Source organism: Mastigoproctus giganteus, chromosome 12 (genome assembly GCF_048544385.1).
Source record: "Mastigoproctus giganteus isolate SK-2022 chromosome 12, ASM4854438v1, whole genome shotgun sequence".
Lineage (NCBI taxonomy): Eukaryota > Metazoa > Arthropoda > Arachnida > Uropygi > Thelyphonidae > Mastigoproctus > Mastigoproctus giganteus.
The window spans coordinates 33,433,023-33,456,153 of NC_143586.1; the positions used below are offsets into that span (position 1 = coordinate 33,433,023).

Here is a 23,131-nt window from a genome sequence, read left to right on the forward strand (position 1 = left end):
AATCTAATAACATTATGTAATTGATAATATTATACATAATTCAATAAATAAATGCCATTTACTGTATATGGTCAGTATAAGTAAGGAGAGATAAACAAAGTCATGCAAAGTCACAAATATTGTTTATTCCTCCCTCCCTCCCCAAAGATAGCTATAGGAGATTGAAAATTAAATTTATCACTCCCAGCCCATACATACAAAAAACATGAATTTCTGTTTGGCAAATAGGACTGAAGTTCTTAGAGCCCTGTAAAATACTGTTTTAAAAAAATAATGTTTTTAATTGCATCATAGAAAAATAATTTTTATTTAAAAAAAATTTTTTTTTCAATAAAACTATTAATTTATAACAGTATAAATTCTGTTTAGAATAGGGTTCCCTACTCAAACATGATTAACAAAGCAAAGCCACATTAAATCTCAATTTTTAATAAATGAATAAACTAAATGGAAATAAAAACAAAAGCAGCAATGAGTAAAATGGCATTTAAAATTCAGGTTTGTTATTTTAAATCTAGGTTAAATTTCATGCAGATGAATAAAACAGATTTAATAATAAATAATTAAATGAAAACAATCTTTTCCATAAGTTTTTATCAGTGTTTCAAGAACTGTAATGCAATTAAACATTGTGTGACTGATGTACATATTTTAATGTAATTAAAACATGAAATTATGTTTTAAAGCCTATATTTAACAATCCATAAATCAGAATGGTACTAGCTAGTTTCATAATAAAATGATCATAGTTGATATTAGATAGTAATACCCAACACTGAAATGTAAAACAACAAAATTTAATATAGAAGTGCATATATATTAAATAAGCCAGAATAAATAATTTTTTTTTTAAATTTAAATTAATTAATGTCTTTATACACTAATGGCACTTGTTCCAGAGCATGCATAAATAAATGCATGCTCTCAATGCATAAATAATAAGTAATTAATGACTAGAAATGAGTAATAATTAAGCTTTATGTTTTCTCTCCATTATACTGCTGGTTGAAGAAATAACAATTGACTTTATGTTCTTATGACAGAGTCAAGTGTTATTCCTACAAGTTATCAGTGACCTGAATTATAAGTTATTTATTGATCTACTAGATATAACTGTTTTTTTACATACCAAACTTCTGTTTATGTGCTGCATGCCAACATGAGTCAAATGATTACTCCACAGTACCAAAGTCTTTAAACCTTCGTCATCATTTACAATCTGCTGACAAAGACCATCAACAAGATGACATAATCCTAAATCCTAAATTTAAAAAACAATTTTTAGTGTGATCAGTTTGAACAGATAGAAAAAAATTAAAAATGAAGATAACTTAAGCTAAAAAAAAAAAATATTAGTAATAAAAACAATACCACTATAAACAAAAACTTATAATTATAACCCCCACACCAAAAAAAAAAAGCATTCACAAATATGAACTAATGGTGCTCAATATACAGGCCATATATACATCAATTCCTTTTCTTTTTTTGGGTAAAAAATATGAAAAATTAGAATCAGCCTCTCACAGCCTAAGGAGATCATAACTAAATTATAAATAAGAATAGCTTCTTATTCTTTTTTATGCTCTTCTATTCTTTCATAAAGAATAGAGAAATTAAAGCTGAATGTTTTTATTACTATTACAATCATTATTACTACAAAGGAAGCCAGTGAATATGTTTGAAGGAATGTACTATTATTTAATGTTAAAATAATGGGCAATGCAGGTCCATATACTGCTACCTGTTTCATAACTTAACTAATGTTCACAAATAATTCCATCAGAGAACTGTGCAAAATTCTTCTGTAAGATATACAGTATAGTTCATATGCATATGTACAGTTAACATACTATTTACTTGAGCTGCTCCAACAAGATACAAGTGAGCTGAACAGTACAGTCACTATTAAATACAGTTGCTAAAAAGTAAATTTCAACCTGAAACAGGAAGCATGCCATAGTGCATAGTATTTGAGTGATCAACAAAAACATTTCCAGACATAAGTGAGAAATGAGAGTTTATATAATTTAAAATCAAAATTTTCACATTTACTTTTTATCTCTAAAGTCAAATGAAAAGTAATGAATCTTGTTTTATAAATCTTTAGCGCTTACACTGATTACATGCAAGGACTGAAACCATATAAAGTTTTAAATAATGCTTACTCCAACTGACTACAAATTTTTTTTCTATTTTGTAAGGACAGTAAGGTAAAAATTTGCAAACCTCTTCATGTCAACCTTTACAAAAAAAAAAAAAAAAAATGCTGCATAAGGACACTTATGCAGCAATTCTATGCAGTAATTTTTTTACATGTTACTAAATATGTAATGTATTCTTTCATGGAAAGATAACATAACATATTTATGTAACTCTTTATAAGGGTGATTCTTTAAGTTGAATTACCCAGGTTTTTTGCTATAAACTAGAAATGATCAGACAGAGTAACATAATATTTGATTTCTACGCACTTGGCATGTATATCCGAACAAATTAAAAAAAGGTGAAAATGTCTTCCAGCCTTGGACAGGAACATTTGCACATGATATATATGGTGATATATATTCTCTGCATGCTGAAGCATTTTTTTTTGGCTGGTGCAGCATAAGCCTTAGGCTTCCTTGCATCATATGGATAATAATAATAATAATAATTTGAGTAATCTCCCATACATTCTAAGGTAAAGTTGTTCTGTAATTCCTGCACAGTGCAGAAATTACAGGACAACTTTACCTTAGCATGTATGGAAGATTACTCCATACATGCTAAGGTAAAGATGATCTGATGGAAATAGCATTTGGTATATTCTTCATCATTTAGCTACTTGAGAATGGCAATGTAGTGCTCAGAAGTTGTTGTTTCATTAAAAAAGACAAATCTGATGATGCAGCCACATGGCGCAGTACACCAGACCAAAACCATTTATGATTTCAATTACTCCTTGTGCAGTATGTGCAGAATTTCAGTAGCCACATGCATGCATTTTGGGTGTTGACAAATCACTTACAAGGAGAGTGCACAATCATGTCATTTACTGATTTATTTCAAATTTTGTCAGATTAAAGTATTCCTTAAATGAAGAAAAATGAACAAAAAAGGATAAAAAAATTCAAGAGAGAAGGTTTGCCTCTATGGTAAATTCAATTAAAGGTTATATAATAAAAATAAGATCTACCACTGGATGTTAGAGGTGCCACATTTAACCGTGGTGCTGCCTATATATAAAGTATTACATTCTTATTGGCAAGGGATTAAATATACTATGTTATTAGTGTCTTGAATACTGTATTTGAAGGTGTCTTTATAGTTGTTAAAGTATCTGCTAATTTTATTATAAGATGAGAAAACAAGTTGTCTGGCCTATTGACTGGCCAATAAGGTAGAATTATTTTTGTATTAGTAACTGACTGTTTTATTACAGGTAAAATAAAAAAAGTAAACTGCAGCCATTATCAACCCACTGCAGGATGGAAGTCTCCTCAACAATTCATGTTGAGGGAAGACGCTCTAATCTATTTATTGCTTTGTGTAGTTTCTTGGATTAAATTGTAAGGATATTTTCTTTTTGAGAAAGCATTAGTTAAATATTGTAATTCTGTCTGTAAGTTATCTTATTGCATTGTAAACCTATGTATAAAGAACAGATTTTTTTAACACTATATAGATTATGTGAATAAAAATGCAGGAATTTCCCTGTGTGTTTTTTTTTTCCTATAAATGCAAGCACGGCTGCTGCGTAGGTGTCAGCTGCCCATGCACAAACTTTCATAAGACAGCCCTCTACTAGAAAAGGGGTTACAAAAATAATTAAAAATTTTATTATATATTTATTATTCTAATCACAGTACAAGCAGTTCAAAGTATTGTTAAATATATCATAAAAACAGAAAAAATATAAATAGGTCACAAAATAAATTTTTGGCATAAAAAAAAGATTACATAGTATGATAATAATCAGTTCAACTTGTTAATAATAAGTATCACTAAAAAAGAATTAAAAAATATATATATGTTGTTGTTGTTATTTGGTTTTTAGGAGCATTAGCAACTGATGCCATATTGCTCTGGGGATATGCGGTGGTCATTTCCTGACCTTTCCACATCCTCCGTATTTGGCGGTCACAGGCTCGAATCCCGGTCTGATCAAGAAGCGTGTGGTATGCACTGCTACTCCTGCCCACCTGGCTACGGAGGCCCAGGTCACAAAATAAATTTTTGGCATAAAAAAAAGATAAAAAAAAAAAAAAAAAAATATATATATATATACAGGGTGATTCACTACCAGTGCGAAACTTGCAGGAGGTGTAGGGGGCACAAAGACGAATCGGAATCACATAGCATTGCAGGGTCCGAAATGCCTTCGTCATGCGGTAGAGGACGTTGAACGGGAGGTCGCGTGAACAGTGATCCTGCTGGAAGTCAGCATTTGCGAACCATTCCTGTTGAAGAAACCAAGTAGTAAAAGTCCTGCGGAGTGGATAATCCGCAGGCTCCAATGATTGGACGTGTTGCAGATGGTATGAACTCATTTGGTTTGTTGACAGTATCCTCCATACAGTAGATTGGGAAATACCCAATCGTTGGCCTATCGCTCGAGTACTCGTACTCTGATTGCCTTCAGCAAGATGTAGGACATTCTCCTCATTGTCTGGCGTCCTCGTCGTTCGCTCTCGATTCATGGTACCTCTCGTGAAACAACCAGTCTCACGTAACCTTCTGTGCACACATGCGAAAATCATATAATGAGGAGCACGCCTGTGCGGGAAATGTTCCTGGTACAAGTGTAGAGCGGCGTGCCCGTTACAGTCCGCAGCGCCATATGCGAGGTGCATGTCAGCCAGTTCAACGTTTGAATACTCGTCCATCCTACTGCCTCGGGAACCGGTTCGCAAATGCTGACTTCCAGCGGGATCGCTGTTCACGCGACCTCCCATTCAACGTCCTCTACTGCACGATGAAGGCATTTTTGGACCTGCAATGCTATGATTCCGATTCGTCTTTGTGCCCCCCTACACCTTCTGCAAGTTTGTCGCACTGGTAGTGAATCACCCTGTATATATATATATATATATTTTTTTTTAGTTGTTGGCGCATTGGCTTCTGTGGCCATATTGCACCTCCCAAAGTTTTTGCATTTTCTACTTTGATCCAAGCCTGAGGCGGGATTCAAACCCACGACCTTTGGGTTGCCAGGTAGGCACTTTACCCATCCGGCTAGCCTGGTAGGCATATATATATATATATATATATATAAAATATTTTAAGTATAAAATATTGTAGTTAGAACATGTTAAAGAGCTTTATGTATAGAATTAAAACTAATGAATATACTGTATACCCTGGGAGCGATATATATTGTGAAAGAAGGGGGGGGGGAAACGAACCGGAAAATAAAATGATAAGAATTGCACAAATTGAAAAAATACCAAAATTTTTTTGAAAAAACGACCAAGGTGGAAATAACATTGCAGTGTCTTTCATAATTTTTGTGTCATCATCAGAGGTCATCCACCAAAATCGTGAAAAAGACAGCAATGCTCTTACTTCTGTTTCCGACATGTTCTGTATGCATAGGTTCACGTGTGAAAAGAACAGCTTATACACAACCCGCATGTTATATGTTCACCAGCCTATCCCTACTTTTGAACTTACAGTCTACACCTGGTTGCGTCCACACTTCATTCACCCTTCATTGTATATATATATTTTTAATTTTATATCTGTGTAACATATATATGGAGTCAGAAATCAATGAAAACTTACTACATGGGCAGAGTAGAATAAATTTGACCCCGGGGACACATGCTCTGTATGGCTACAATTCGATACATACACATTTTACACACACAAAACAGAGCACAGCAGCATCCAATGCTTCTAACTTAGATAAATATGGGACCCATAACCTTAAATTCAACACATGCAATAATAAACTATGTTTAATTTGTCCTTGTATGCACCCACAACACATAACAAACGATACTACAAAACCTACCTTTTGTAAATCCAGCAATATTATATACCTTATAACCTGCAATACCTGTAACATAAAATACGTTGGACAAACAAGCAATAAACTACACCTGAGACTAAATCAACACAGATCAGACATCAACAACTACCTATATAGACACCGTAATAATATGGAACAAGAAATAGAATACAGGCATACCTCGGTTAACGTTACCTCTGATAACGAAGCCTCGATATAACGAAGTCGGCAATTTCAAGCCCCATTTAACATAAAAAAATATTCCAATTTAAGACCAACGCCCGACAATCATTCGATTGGTGACTGACGGCAACTCATTACGTATTCCCGAGTGCTCCCGAGCTGCGGGAGTGTCTGTTATAACAGTTTTTCGCGTCAATCGCATAATTTAGTTGTTGTTTACATGATTTTGTTTCAGTGTGGCGCATTGCAATAATCGACGTAGGTTCTTTGTAGCATTACATAACGTAGATTTTGTAAATTTTAATAGAAATATTTTTGTTTTAGTTAATTAAAATGTCAGAATCAAAGAAAAGAAAAGCAATTTCTTTGGAAACTAAACTAAATATCGTACGACGTGTTGAAAGCGGCGAAAGAAAATCCGATGTGGCACATTCTTTAGGATTAGCGCAATCAACTTTAACAACCATACTAAGTCAATCAGAAAAAATAAAACAGTCTGCTCAGAATTGTACAGATGTTACAGCGGCAAAATTAACTCGCTTAAGGAATCCAATTTTAGAAAAAATGGAGAAAATGTTAAGTTTGTGGATAGATGATATGTCACAACGTCATATGCCTTTAAGTCAAATTGTGAATCAAGAAAAAGCATTATTTTTGTTTAATCACCTGAAATCTAAACAAACTGAAGAAATTACGGAAACCTTTAGGGCTTCTCGTGGTTGGTTCGAGAAATTTAAAAAAACGGGCCAGTGTAAAATTAACAGGAGAAGCTGCAAATAAGTTTCCAGAAAAACTAAAGGAAATAATTGAACGTGAAAATTTTCCACCAAATTTGGTGTTCAATGTTGACGAAAGCGGTTTGTTCTGGAAACGGCTACCAACAAAAAGCTTCATTTCTATTGAAGAAAAATCAGCTGCTGGGTTCAAAGCAGCCAAAGACCGTTTAACGTTACTCTTTGGATCAAATGCCTCTGCCGATTATAAATTAAAATTGTTATTAGTTTACCATTCAGAAAATCCGAGGGCGTTAAAAGGTAACATAAAAATGAATTTACCTGTAATATGGAAAGCAAATAGAAAAGCGTGGGTTACCAAGGAGTTATTTACTGATTGGTTTGTTAACCACTTTTGTCCTGGAGTAAAACGGTATTGTCAAAAAAAACAACTTTGAAGAAAAAGCTCTTTTGTTGTTAGACAATGCTCCGGGACATCCTACTGATCTTAACACGTTGGACACATGCATTCCTGTCAAAGTTGTGTTTCTTCCAGCAAACACAACTTTCCTGATTCAACCATTGGATCAGGGAGTAATAGCATCATTTAAAGCTTATTATCTGCGTCAAATTTTAAGCAATTTACCTGAACTAGAGGATAAAGAGGAAATGACAGTTAAAACTTTTTGGAAAAACTACACCATTAAAAACGCAATTGAAAACATCGATAGTTCTTGGAAAGAAGTCACTAAGAAATGCTTAAATGGAGTTTGGCGCAAAATATGGCCAGAAGTTGTACTAGAAGAAGAAAATAACATCCAAGAAATTAGAAATGAAGTTATCCAGATGGCTCAATCAATAGGTTTCGAAAATGTCGATGAAGAGGATGTTAGAAATTTATTGAATGCAGAAGATGATGGTTTTTCAGTGGAAGATTTAGAAAACCTTGTTAGCAACGAAGACAAAGATAATGAAGGCGAAGTTAAAGAAGTTCCTGCCGAAAAAGTGTTAACAACCAAAGATTTAAAAAGGTGCTTAAATGACATTGAAAACGTTTTAAATTTTTTTAGTGAAAATGATCCTGATTTAGGAAGAAGTGTTATAGTTAAGCGATCAGTGTTAAATGCAATAACTCCGTATAGGCCATTGTTAAATGAAAGAGAAAAAAAGCATAAACAATCAACTTTAACCTCATATTTTAAAATGTGATTTCACTTTGTATGTAAGTTGACTGTTTATTTAATAAAACTTTTCTTTGTTCGAAAAAAAGCTTTTCATTTTCTTTACGTAGGAACGTATCCCTATTCTGGCCATAGTATTTTTACCTCTGAAAACGAAGTTTCGCTTAACGAAGTAATTTCGTGGAACGCATCCTATTCGTTAATCGAGGTATGCCTGTATATGCATTTTCAATCACACAGCTTCAATATATATACATATCCATACTAGCGCATATTAGTAACACCAACATTAGAACTAAACAAGAACTATTTATGTTAAAATTAAAAACCTTTATACCCATATGGTCTAAATAATAAATTCAACCATAAAATTATTACCAACAACTTAACAGACTGTTGTATATATGACAAATTCAATATAATTAAATTCCACAACAAACCACACAAACGTTCTAAAAAATCTAAAAATACTAACATTAAACATAAGCCTATTCTAGGCAATTTTGATGCCACCCTTAAAGACTGGGATAAAAATAATATAGATGTACAATATATACATAATTTACTTTTCAGCACTAAACACAGTATACTGAAAGCACTACACAGGTTCATACACACATTTAACTTAGAGTCCAAACATCTCTTTCATATAATATATGATATTTGTAAATTCAGTCTAAAAAACCTACGCACTACAACCAGTGCAAATGAATCAATCATAATCTTAAACTTCAATAGCCAAATAATGGACAACATAAATATTAATAAACATAAATCATCATAATTATCTGCTTCCTAATACCAGCCAAAGCTATATAAAAGTTAGATATAAATATAAGAAACCTTTTGGAATATTAGCCTGTAACTACAAATCCATAGCAACCAATTTAATATCCTATAATACAGACATCAACAACTGCATACGCAAGCATAGTAACATGCAACAATATATTGATCCAGACCATGGTTGTTGTTTGTTTGTTTATTTGGTTTTTAGGAGCATTAGCAACTAAGGCCATATTGCTCCAGGATATGCGATGGTCATTCCCTGACCTTTCTGCATCCTCCGTATTTGGTGGTGATGGGCTCGAACCCCGGTCTAATCAAGAAGCGTGTGCTACACACTGCTGCTCCTTCGCACCTGGTTACGGAGGCGCCATCCAGACCATGGACACATCATCACTGGTAATTTAAACATAGTTATAGACCCATTGCTCAGATATATACTATCACAAGGATTCAAATTCAGGCCATGTATCAAAATAAATCTAACCACTTTCAATAAACAACTATATCAAGATCTGTTAAACTACTGCTTTCAACAAGCTTACAAAGATAACACACCTAGTGACGCATACCATATGTGGATTAGCCATACATTCACTCTATTAAAACAAAAATATGCCCTAGTTCAAATATATATAACCAGCACAAATACCATAACTTAGTTAAATTAAAACAAAAACTGCTAGAAATACACACAGACTTCATCATCACACCTTTAGATAAAGCAGCAAACAATTATGCATTTATTTGCAAATCTTTTTATGCACATACCTTGATAACTGAACTTAACTCCAGCAATACATACAAGCCTATATCCAGTGCCTGCAATATAATTACAAAAAAACTCATAGCCTTCAATAAAAAACTAAAGCTGAATATGAACAATTACAGCTTACCATATATATACTTCATTCCAAAATTTCACAAAAAACCCATAGTTTTCAGATTCATAACCTCCTGCAAAAATAGTTATGTGCACAAACCTGGAAAAACACTTGAACAACTATTGCAACCACTGTTAAATAACATACATAACAGCAGAATCATAGGCAACAACCTACCAGTATTAAATTTCTTGCAGAATAATAATGTTACCAATATACAAACCTTTGACTTCCACAGCCTATTTACAAGTATCAACCAAAACCAAACTAAAAACAGTACTCAACGATATTTATGCTAAATATAAAGATTATATAATCTGCAATACCTATTACTGGAACAACCTACTGAACTTGTGTATCTCTAATAATTTTGTATACGACGGTAAAACAGTGTATCAACAAACCAATGGAACACCTATGGGCAGCCCTGCCTCATGCAAAATAGCCAACCTATATCTATATTGGTCAGAAATCTCATTTCCACAGGACCTTAACCTCTACAGATATATAGATGGCAGTTGATCATAGTGATCAACTGCCCTAATTTCATCAAGGATTATGGACACTTATACCCCAATGAACTCATACTGGAAAAAACAAATAACAATGATACTACAGCCCATTTCCTAGATCTGGATATTAAGTTAAAGAACAACATAGCCACCATCAACCTGTACAACAAACCTCACACAATGGAATTCAAATATTTCCAAAGGAGTACATGCCAACGTTATTCTAGCGCAAAGCATCAGAATAGCAACTATTTGCAGCAATAATGAAACAGCTATTGATAACCATCAGGATATTATACAAAAAACTTATAAACAACCTTTTTCCTAAAGCATATCTTCGCCATCACATCAGTAAAGCCCTTAACATCTTAAGGCACAAAAAACTAAAGGATATTAATATAAATAGCATTATCAGTAAATAATTATTCCCATACACATCAAGTATGTATATAGTGTAAATACAATACACTAGACCTCTGTGGTGTCTTACAGTCTAGAAAACTCGTACCCACCAATTGGCCTACCACAGTGTATTAATCTTGTAATTATATTCAAGCTTAACTTTATTTCATTATACCACTCATTTACACAACTGACCTTAAATACATGATGCACTCACTCCCAGACATTCGTTCAGGGTCCTAACTATAGGAACGGGTTTGCAACCCCGAACTACCCGAGCCCAACTACTTATCTCTACCATAATCATCTTTCTACTTTACTAGCCTCTACTTCATATGTCCTGTGAGCCATTAGTATACCGAACGCAACAGCGGGACTCTATTTTCTAAATTTACCCAATCTATTTTTCGCCTTAACAAAGTTTAGTGCCCTTCTACCGCTACTTTGTCAGCTATTATATTTCTTAACTATCCTGGGCAGTTTGGACATCATGCATTTAACCTAGCGGATCATCACTGCCCAATTCATTTCAATCAAAAACATGCACGATAACTTTTTAACGTTAGGAGCCGCTAGCGTACCCACACATAAATATACTGGTAACCCGCTAACTCAGTCTTTTGGTCAGTTCTGCTAGTAATGGTAAGTCCCTGTCTTACGGTATATACTGATTTTCCTTACTTTTAGCTTTACATTTTTCATTTTCATAGCGTTTCACTTACTTCTGTAAGGTCATCCATGATCTGGATGCAACACTTTTATTAGCACACTAACGTAAATTCAAAATTTGTAAAATTTAAATGGTAAAATACCACGTGACTTTTCACAAGTGAACCTATGCATACAGAACATGTCGGAAACAGAAGTAAGGGCATTGCTGTCTTTTTCATGATTTTGGTGGATGACCTCTGATGACGACACAAAAATTATAAAAGACACTGCAATGTTATTTCCGCCTTGGTGTTTTTTCAAAAAACTTTTGGTATTTTTTCAATTTGTGCAATTCTTATTGTTTTATTTTCCGGTTCATTTCCCCCCCCTTCTTTCACAATGGATATCGCTCCCAGGGTATATGGTATATTCATTAGTTTTAATTCTATACATAAAGCTCTTTAACATGTTCTAACTACAATATTTTATACTTAAAATATTTTATATATACATATACACATTATGGCTGTAGGGTACGTTTTGCTATAGCAGTGTCCCTGAACCATAAGTTATGTTATTGTAATTCAGACTTATCTAATTTCAAACTTGATTTCCCCCCATATCATATAGCTTCTTTATATATCATTATTCTTGATTATATATATATATATATATATGTGTGTGTGTGTGTGTGTGTGTGTGTGTGTGTGTGTGTGTGTGTAACAAAAGACTACATATTATTTTAGTAATCAAAGTACATTCAGTTCAACTTGTTGTTCGATATATCACAAAGATAAAAAAAATATATATATATATATATATATATGTATATAAGTAGGTAACGAAATATTTTTTCGGCAGCACAAAAAGATTACATATATAAGTAACTATTAGTCTAATATTCTAATCTTATATAATATGCAATAATCATAATCAAATAGCAGTCTATTGCACTAATATTTAGTAATATGTAAATTTGTATTATATTTTTATATAATCACTGAATTTAATCACACACATTATAATTAAAATAACTACATAATTTGTACTCTTCGGGATTTTGCTGCTACAAATTCTTGATTAATGCACCAATGTCCAAATTATCCATAATATCATTTTCTATAGTATTATAGATAAATCCGTTAAACGTTCCTGTGCCATAATTGATTGTAAATAATTTTTTATAATTTTAAGCTTCGAGAAACTTCTTTCCCCTGAAGCAACTGACACTGGTAGTGTCAGAAAAATTCTTAGGACTGCTGAAATATTCGGAAATGCATTTTGTAAATTGTTCTCGTATATAAAATTTAATAAATCGTGAGAGGAAGTTTCTTTTTTTTTTTATAAAACATTGTTAAGGATTTGATTTCCTCAAAAAGAGTTATGCCGTCAATATCATGACCATTCAAATTTTTGTTGTCGCTTAATTTAATATGCAAATCTTTGCAATGTTTTAATATATCTTCCTCATTCCATTCTTTTAACGCATTGATATTATGGACAATTTTAAACACTTCATTATTTTCTTTCAACAGCATAAACCTTTCAGTAAGAGATGAAAGAGTAGTGCCAAGTATCAAGGAAAAAAAGTCTATTTTAAAATTATCTTTGGCATTCTTTATAGGTCCATCCCTTGCTTCATTTTCAAGCATTTTTTCCTTTGGTCTTTTTCGAACCTTGGGAAAAATAGGATCAATAGCCAAAATATTCGCTATTTGTATTGCAAAATTCTGATCTGTTCTATAATCTTTTAAATGATTTACAAGATGTTCAACATGTTCGGTAACTGTTTCTATATTAAATGACAGGTTTTGCATCATTTTACTGATGACATTAATTTGGCTTAAAATATCATGCCAAATAATGATTGGGCAAAGAAATTTAAATAAAGTTATTTTTGAAATAAGATTATTAGCTCGAGCTCTTGAATCAATATCTTTAGTATTGTCATCAGTTATATCCAAGAGGGCCTGATAAATTTCCAAAATGTTAATTTTAAGAGGCTTTATTACTTCTATTCAGCTTTCCCATCTTGTATTTGATAGCGATTTTTACTTAAATTTTGAATGTGGGATTTTAACATAGCCCAACGCTTAGTAGATAAGGAAAAATAATTGTATAATTCCTGTATAATTCCAAAAAATCAACTAACTCAAATGAAATTTTTGCTGCATCACTGTCTACTAAATTTAAAGAGTGAGCATCTTACAAAGAAAGCTCTAGAATTTACTTCAATAATTTTTTGTTGGAGCCTGTTATGTTTACCGCATATATTTGCATCATTATCGTATCCTTGACTGCGTAAATCCGAAATGTTAAGATTTAATGAATTTAAATGATTTGAAATAAATGCATATAATCCCTGGCCAGTGGTATCATCGACAGAGCAAAATCCCAAAAAATGTTCGTGAATTTCTGCAATGTTTTTATTTTTATTAAGATACACAAACCTGCCTGATAACAAGAGTTAATTGTTCTGTTAGGCTTATATCCAGAGTTGTATCAAGAATTAAAGAATAATATTTTGTGTTTTTAACCATTTCTAAAATATTTTGTTTTATACCTTCGGAAATTATATGAATTATTTCATTCTGTATATCATCTCCCAAATAATGTGCAATATTCTTTTTTTTGGGATGTTTGAATGTGATGTAAATGTTCCGACATTATTGAATCAAATTTAGCAATGGTTTCTACTAATTTTAGAAAGTTACCATTGCCCTTATCATATAACTTTTTGGAAGAAACTCTAAAAGCAATACACTGCCCTAATAAATACTGTATTATGTATATTAAACATTGAATAACTGATTGCCAATATTTTTTCTCAGTGTTGTACAGTCTCTGTTCTATTACGTCAATCATACATTTATTACTTAAAGACAGTGAGTTCGCAATACTTTGTACTATTTTTAATATGGAGGGCACTTCTCTCATGTCTTCTTAGTATATGTGATAAATGTTGCCAATCATTAAAGCCATATTCACTGCTAAGGTGTGATTTTTGATTATCAAATAGCTTACATAATAGCAAAAAACAGAATTTCGTGATTTCAAGTATATCAATTAATTTCTTTTGACTTTTTCCCCATTTGGGAGAATTCGAATATAATAAGAGTTGGTAAACTTTCGCCCTGAGTTGTCTTTAGGAAAATTCCAAATAGTTATTTGACGAGGACAATCTTCGACTAAACTATCTCTAATTTTTATGGATAAATATTTTGGCCAAGTACCTGGATCATCTACATTAAAGTTAAAAGTAGTGTTTGATGTTTTGGCTGTCTCGTAAAAGTAGACTCAGAATTTCCTTCATTTGCATCTTCTGGTGTCCTGCCGCTGCTAGAAGCTTCATTTAAATGTCTTAGTACTGCTGCCAACTTCAGTTTCTACAAAATCATATCTTCCTTCTTTTGTTTGTTCCATAGATGTAATTGTTTGTTGAGTTTGGGAGACTGAAATAATATCTATGTCTGTTTTATATTCATTTTCTTTTGATAATTTGTAGCTGCTACCATCTTCAATTTCTTTAAATCTGTATGTTTCTTGTTCTTTTGACTGGCCTGTAAATGAAGTACTTTGTTGAGGTTGATCGACTGAGGCAAAATCTTGATGTGCTTCATCTTCGTTTTCTTTTGATGTTGTGGCGCTGCTACCAGCTTCAGTTTTCAAAAATCTATTTAATGACCCGGCCAATTCTTGTTCTACTTGCAGCCTTTTTGCTTTTCTTTTTCTACATTGGGCTCCAGAAAAAGTTTTTTTTTTTTTTTTTTATCATTTACTTTGACATCTGGAATTCAGTAATTAAAATATAATAATATTAATATATAATAAATAATTAATTTAAAATATTTAGTATTTTATTTAATAAAAAAATTTATTTTTAATTAATTATAATATTATTATTATTAGCCATATGGTGCAAGGAAGCCTGAGGGTTGTGCTGCACCAGCCAAAAAAAAATATTCCTGAGTTACCCTGAGAGAGAGAGAGAGAGAGAGAGAGAGAGAGAGAGAGAGAGAGAGAGAGAAGAAAGGAATCGGCAAGAAAGAGAAGAATTATGATATCCAGCTCAAGACCCTGGGTGTGCCAAGCCCATACTCACCAGATGTGAGCTCCTGGGGCAATTGAAATCATATGTTGTAACGAAAATCGGTGCCAAAATATTTACTGGTAAATAACAGAGACTAAAAACTCAAGAAAAACGAACATGAAATAACAAAGTTTTTTATAAGAACGAAAATGAAATTAATAAATTCTATGGACCATGTATTATTTTTGCCCCAAGATAAAAACATACAAGGTTATATTGTTTTAAATAAAACATAAAATATATAACATAATAATTTTATATATAAATAATAATATTTTGCATACATTTACAATCTACCAATGATGGAAGTAAGTTTTTTAGATTTGTTCTAAGTTCATCGAAAACAAACATACATGAGAACTACTATAAGATGATTAAATAAATATACTAATCAACGTTCTATCTATTGTGCAGATTGTAAACCTAATTTTAAGTTAGAGCAATTATAGAACTTTTATTTATATTTTTGTTATGTATTGTGAAAAATAAATAATATTAGAATCAGTTTAAACAGTCTGTTCACGAAAACGACAATGGATTCTTTTAGGTGGGGACATATAAATTGGAAATGAACAGAATATATATATATATTTTTTTTGTCCCTGGTAAATATCTAATCTATTTATTTTTTCTGTAAAAGTAAATGCACTAATATTTTAAGGAATGTGCTAAATCTTTAAACAATAAAATAAATATTACTTACCTTTAGTATTGTAAACTATATATACATGCCCACACTGGACATGGACTTTGCACTAATATAGACACGACTAGACTAAAGGGACCAGACGTCCTGGATTATGTGGGACAGTCCCAGATACAACAATAAGTTAATAGCAAAGCCGGGAAAACCAATGGTACAGCAAAAAGAGTTTTTTTGGTAGAAAATAAGTTGTGAAGATCAACAAAAACAAAACCAATGCAGAAAAGCTGAAAGCAACTACAAGTTAAGTGCAATTTTGCTAATTCTTGTGAAGAATTTTACGACAAAATAGCAAATAATTAAGAATTATTAAGAAAAATTCACTCAGCAGAAAAATATATTTAATTTCTCTTGTTTTTCACTGGTAAAAGAAGTATGCATTTTTATTATTAGTGTTATTTCACAGAAAAAACCTAACCTTTTTTCACTAAACAAAAAAGAAAGTCGATTAAAAACATGATCCCTCTAATAAGTTTTTTCCCCCCTTCTAATTACAGCTGTTTTTCTCAGGTCATGTCCATCACGCAACCTTTTGTTCGTCATGTAGTGTAACACGAGGGGTACCATTACAGAATTTGAGCTTTTCTGTGAAAAAAAATAAAATAATAATATAGGCAATATTTGTTTTTTTTTATATATTTTTTTATTTTAATGTTCAACTAATCGAACCCAAATGCCACCCCCTTGATGACCCGCCTGTGTGTGGCACACCCTGAACACCTGCATGCGGTGGCCCTCAATGCAAGTGATTAATTGATTATTATACTTAAAGATTTTTAAGTTTAAAAAGTTTACACTATTATGTCCAAATTTAATTTTAAGAAAAGGCTGTCTACAATTTGCCTGTCAGAAATTATAAAAATATCGTCTGCATACCAAATGAATAATTTAACTGCAGGAGGAGGGTTGAGGATATGATCTTCTATAGATGCTAAATATATTTCTGATAATTCCATCAGAAGTCCATATATTTGTCTGTAGATATCCGAGTTGAATCTAAAATGTCTGGTTTGGATGAGGAAAGACATGAGTATGAAGATTAGAATCATCATATGTTAGCCACATGTTAGCCATTCCTTAAGTTTAGATATTATGTAATCTATGTAGTTCAATAAAATAAAGTATTCGAATTCTTCTTGGAATTACTATTTGACATTTAATAGAGCTAAACCTTGCTAGAATGGTAAATAGACTATGTAAAGTAAAGTAAAGTAAAGAACAATTTTTGTTCGATTTATATGTAATTCAGTCAATTAAGAGAACTCTCAGTGCTAAGATTTTTCAGATAAAATATACGTAACATATCTCTAAATAGGCTTACAAGGCTGGGACAATTCAAATTGAACAATTAAACTTTAACACCAGCCAGTATTCAAATAAACAAATTCCAATTCTGCAACTAAAACACTTTATTTACAATAAAATAAAATAAAATACGAGCGTATAAAATGAAATTAAATGAAATAAAATAAAATATATAGTAGTCTAAAACTGATGTGATTTAATTTACAATAAAATACAAAAATATAAAATATATAAAATATGATGATAAAAGCGATAAAAACAGTTAATAAAATACCGTAACAACTGTAGCTTTCAGAGATAGCGATCTCCTTTCTCAACAGCATATTTCTGCTGTGTGGCACATCCTTAAATAGCAGATCCACGGCACTCGTCACACGGTTCCTCGGGAGTAAGGCAGGAATTTCCCATTTATGCACCGGAACCGGAAATGGCTCGGGAGCGCGCTAGCTGAAACCGTTCATCTCGCCCCAAGAGCCACGGTTTCAAAGAGGGGATGTAAGCGTAAACCCTTGCCTCTATTAATGGAATTGCTAGCTGCCCCAATACGTAAACTCTCAAGCCATTTACGGTCCCAGAACCCCTGTGCATGATCCGTGATGACAGCATCCTCCAGGGAGATTTGATGTTGCTTCTCCCAGAAATGTTCTGCCATGGCAGACTTTCCATAGTTTCCGGACTTTATTGCATTCATATGCTCCCCTAGACGGTCATTCAGTCGTCGCCCCATCTCACCTGCATAACACACCCCACAATCCGGGCATTTAATTTCGTATACCACCCCACTGTTGGCTTCTTTCATTATGGGATCTTTGACACAAGATATCACTGTGTACAACCTTCGTCCCGGGAGTTGCACACAGCGTATTTGGCACCCCCGAATTATTCGTGCAATGTGGTCTGAAAGGCCCGGATAGTAGGGAATGTATGCAGTGCTCACAGGGGCGAACAGCTCAGTAAGGGTGGACTCCACTCCTCTAATAATGCTGTACAACACCCTCTGGGGTAGCCGCATTTCTTGAGGTCTGCTGTGACACGAATAATTTCGTTGTCTCTTTCCTTGGAGGTGCTACAGTGGGACCACACCCTATCTACTAAAGCCTTGACAACACTACCCTTGTGTTGGCTGGCTTGTGCCGAGATATAATGAGTATATTGACCTCGGCACATGGGCTTTCTAAACACCTTGGTCTTGAGCCTACAACCATCTCTAATAACCAACACTTCAAGGAATGGTAGGGTTCCCTCTGCTTCCACCTCCGAAGTAAATTTAATAAAAGGGGAGAAGCTATTAAGTACATCAAGTATCCGATCCTCCCTCCCTTTTGTATGACAGCATCCTCTGGGGAGATTTTGATCAAATCTCCCCGGAGGATGCTGTCATCACGGATCATGCACAGGGGCTCTGGGACCGTAAATGGCTTGAGAGTTTACGTATTGGGGCAGCTATCAATTCCATTAATAGAGGCAAGGGTTTACGCTTACATCCCCTCTTTGAAACCGTGGCTCTTGGGGCGAGATGAACGGTTTCAGCTAGCGCGCTCCCAAGCCATTTCCGGTTCCGGTGCATAAATGGGAAATTCCGGCTTTACTTCCGAGGAACCATGTAACGAATGCCGTGGATCTGCTATTTAAGGATGTGCTGCACAACAGAAATATACTGTTGAGAAAGGAGATCGCTATCTCCGAAAGCTACAGTTGTTAAGGTATTTTATTAACTGTTTTTATCGCTTTTATCATCATATTTTATATTTTTGTATTTTATTGTAAATTAAATCACATCAGTTTTAGACTACTATATATTTTATTTTATTTCATTTAATTTCATTTTATACGCTCATATTTTATTTTATTTTATTGTAAATAAAGTGTTTTAGCTGCAGGATTGGAATTTGTTTATTTGAATACCGGCTGGTGTAAAGTTTAATTGTTCAATATATATGTAACATATCAAAAATAAGCATTAAAACTAAATTTATTTTTTAATTTCCCATTTATTAATTTACAGAATTATTAAAATCAATGGAAATAAAAAATGCTATACCTGGCAGTAGCATAACTGTCAACTTTTGAAAAGTTGGAGACGGTAACTGTAAGCAGCAAGAAATGAGGAGATTTCTGAGTCAAAGAGCAACTGTTTCAGATAAAGCTGGAGATCTTTTGAAGTCCACATTTTGGATTTCAAATTAAATTTCATTGGCTTTCATACACATTTTAGAATAAAATACAGCCATAATTCTTTTCAAGCATTTCACCCATAACTGGCAAATATGCTTGAGAAAGATCAACTTTCTGTCAAATGTAATCCCTAAGAATTTAGTTTCAGATTTAGCATACTTTTAGATTAAACAAATTAAAGGTTCAGTAGTCATCAGAATGGCTTCTTAGATAAAAAAAATAAATAAAACTGATAATGATAATGATAAATAAAGAATATAAGATAACATTATCAAAAATATCAATAAAACCCAAACTCTTACAGTTGCAACAGAGTGTGATAAGTCCTTTTATATCAATAAAAATTTTTATATTATTACTCTTGTTATTACCACAAAGCTCAAAATTACAATGTTCATTACTTACAAACATGAAATTTTGATATTGAAATACTGTTTCTGACAAATTCTTCTTTATTTGCTCGTCACAGTCACGACATCGTTATAACATGTTGGTTATAATCGAGTTCAAATGTAGTCAGAATTCAGCTGTCAAACAAACAAACAAATAAATTTAAACTCCAAACTAACATTTGTTCTCTTTCATTTATTTCTTCTACTTCTTTGTGGTCAACATGATTTTTTTTTTTTTTTTAGTCATTTCTGAAATGCTAAAAGCTCATCAGTCTTCTAAAATCTAAATTCCCACAATATGCAAATTTTAGAATAAAATTTTAATCTGCCACCTGTCTCCCTTCTCTTTCCCTCTATCCTTTTATAATAAATTTTTCATCAATGGAACTTGCCTGGAGGTTGTTGCATTTTAAATCAAGAATTCTTAATGATGAGTTGGCCTTCAGTAAATTACCAATCTGCAAACCATCGGCTGAAGATATCTTGTTTTCTCCAAGATACAATTCCATAAGTGTAGTGTTGAGTTTCAGGGCAGCAACTAAACATGGGAATAGACAAAGTTATTACTATTTATGCAATTGGTTCAGATTACAAATTACATTTCACATTATTAACTGTTTGGTTTTTAATGAATTTTTTTTTTTTTTTACTAGCCAGAAATAATAAAAATCAATTACAACACAACTTTTAAATAAATAAAATAGTATGATTAAAAAAAACAATAACCATAAAAGATACAAACAAGCATTAAACTTATCTTTATATTTGACTGTCATTTAACTTTGTCAAAAAAAAAAAAAAAAAAAAAACTGAATGGTTATATACACCCAGTGACACTAAGGGAATATATAGAGAAAGAAAACTTGCTTAATGAGAGGAACTTAATAAATTCTGACTGGAAAAGTGAATTCAAAGTTATAATGATAAATTCACACAGTATACTCATGCAGTTTTAAACTTCTTGAAATACTTTAGGATAAAAAAAAAAAAAAGCTGAGAACTTTATATAAATAGAGAATGAAATATCATCTTGGACAATTTATCTTGGAAAAAACCAGCCTCTTATGAAGTTTCATAAGAGGGTGGTTTAGGATGTCTTTGTTCAGTATATTTCTGTCCCTTCATGTATTTGGTGTTAACATTTTTTGCTGTTCCTTTCCTGGTATAACTAACCATAGTATATTCCGTTCTGTGCTTGACAATCAGCTTAATTTCTCTAATTTATTTCCAAAGGCATTGGCTCTACAAAAGGAAGTTCAAACTGCATTTTGTCTTTCTTGAATAAAGAGCTTTCCTTTCCAAGTATTTGTGACCTTTGTTTAGTTTCTGTTTAAATTAAATTCCTAAAATTAAATTCCTTTCCTTATTTAAACTTTTGCATATAAAGTCTCACTAATAGAAATGAAAAAGAGAACTTTGTATCCTATGCCTAATATAAATGCAATTTATATTTTACAGTAATCTTCCAATTTACAAACTGGTGATCTTAACCCAGGAGTGGTGGCATAGGACCTGACAGGTGCCTTTCAAAAATAATGCACCTGTGTTACCCTTTAATTGGCACATTTGCCAAATCTGATACATATAAACAGTAAACTGACACTACAAGTGATGTGCAATTATGTATACAAACGTTCAAAAAGCACCCAATGCAGTACCATAATGCATATGGGCAGTCATTTTTAAGCAGCCAGTAAACAAGTGCTGTAAAAGCAAATGCACAAGAAATTAACAACTGCTCAATTCTTTCTGCATACTGACTGAACTCTGGGCTATTAACAGCATGTTTGGTTTTTATTTATAGCTTGGTACATACAGTTTTATTTATTTATTTTTTTTTGCTTGTGTTGAGATTAGTTCATGTACATGGAATAAAACTTTGATAAAATTTTGAGGTTTATTCTGATTTATACTTCAGCCTAAAAGTAAGAACTCACTTTTACCTATGAATTCCAAGTTTTTCTATATTTTTAACCAGTATTTATGAATTTTCTAAATACTGAGGATTTTGGAATGTTGTTGTTTTTCAACATTCTGAAAATTATGACACAGTGAATGCACTCTCTCAAATGTAAGTGGAAGCAAACCTTTTAATGCTTAAAAGCTGAATTTTTTTCTAGCTTCTTAAATATAGTCAAACACTGCAATAGTTCCTGAATTTTTTTTTTTTTTATGGTTTTCACAGTATAATTAAATATTGACACATCAGTCAGTAGACACCCCACTGATTTTGAAATTCTTTTCTTGAAGAGCAGCATGGTACACAATAGATACAAACATAACTACAAAATTTCAAATCATGTGTTTGTCTGAAATCTCAGACCAGTGAATTTTGAAAGACTTGCTACTGCTTTCACATAAATACAGATGGGAAAACAAAACAATATTCATAGCATGAAAATGATCAACAATAAAATTACTTGTAATTTTATTGTTGACCATGTTTCACAATGCGAACATATTGACAATAAAATTACAGGTATTATTTTATTATCAATATGTTCTTGGATGCAAAGGTCTTTTCTCTAATGAAACATGACATTCAGTTAAGATTAATACTAGTCTGCAGGAAGCGAGAAATGCACATTCTGAATTTACTACATTGTAAGTGTGCTACATTTGAAACAAATTTTGAAAAAAAATTTGAATATGGAAGTTTTTTTTTTTTTTTTTTTTTTTTGATTTGGTAGTTCTTGGCGCATCGGCTTCTGTGGCCATATTGCACCTCCCAAGGTTTTTGCAGTACTTTGATCCAAGCCCGAGGCGGGAATCGAACCCGCGACCTTTGGGTTGCCGGGCAGGTACTTTACCCATTCGGCTAGCCTGGTCGGCTGAATATGGAAGTGAATAAGAGTATTTAATACAGTAAACCCTTACTAATCCAGATTGAAAATGAAAAATTCTGTTCATGGTTAAGTAAATTGAAAGACACGTGGAATTTAGGAAAGCAGTCGAGTCACTCTGACTGCATGCTGACTGAGTGCATGGAGAGAGATGGAACATCCATTATATTGTCTTGCATGTCATTCAATATTGTTGTTGATTGAGTCAGACAGATGTTATTGCTTATATTGGTTCATTTGCATACTTCTTCATACGTATATACATATGTACATAAATTAACATTTTTATATAATTATGGGTTCTAAAGAATTAAAA

General features: G+C 32.5%; 1 protein-coding gene across 1 annotated transcript in view; it reads right to left on the reverse strand.

The window, feature by feature from the left end:
- Positions 1-23,131, reverse strand: part of LOC150076868 (uncharacterized) — a 238,521-nt gene that overhangs the window by 76,136 nt on the left and 139,254 nt on the right. Inside the window, exons 7-8 of the mRNA XM_090385707.1 lie at positions 20,365-20,510; positions 1,130-1,261 (exon numbers count right to left, since the gene is read on the reverse strand). Coding sequence (XP_090241833.1) covers positions 1,130-1,261; positions 20,365-20,510 — 278 coding nt within the window. The remainder of the gene's footprint in view (positions 1-1,129; positions 1,262-20,364; positions 20,511-23,131) is intronic.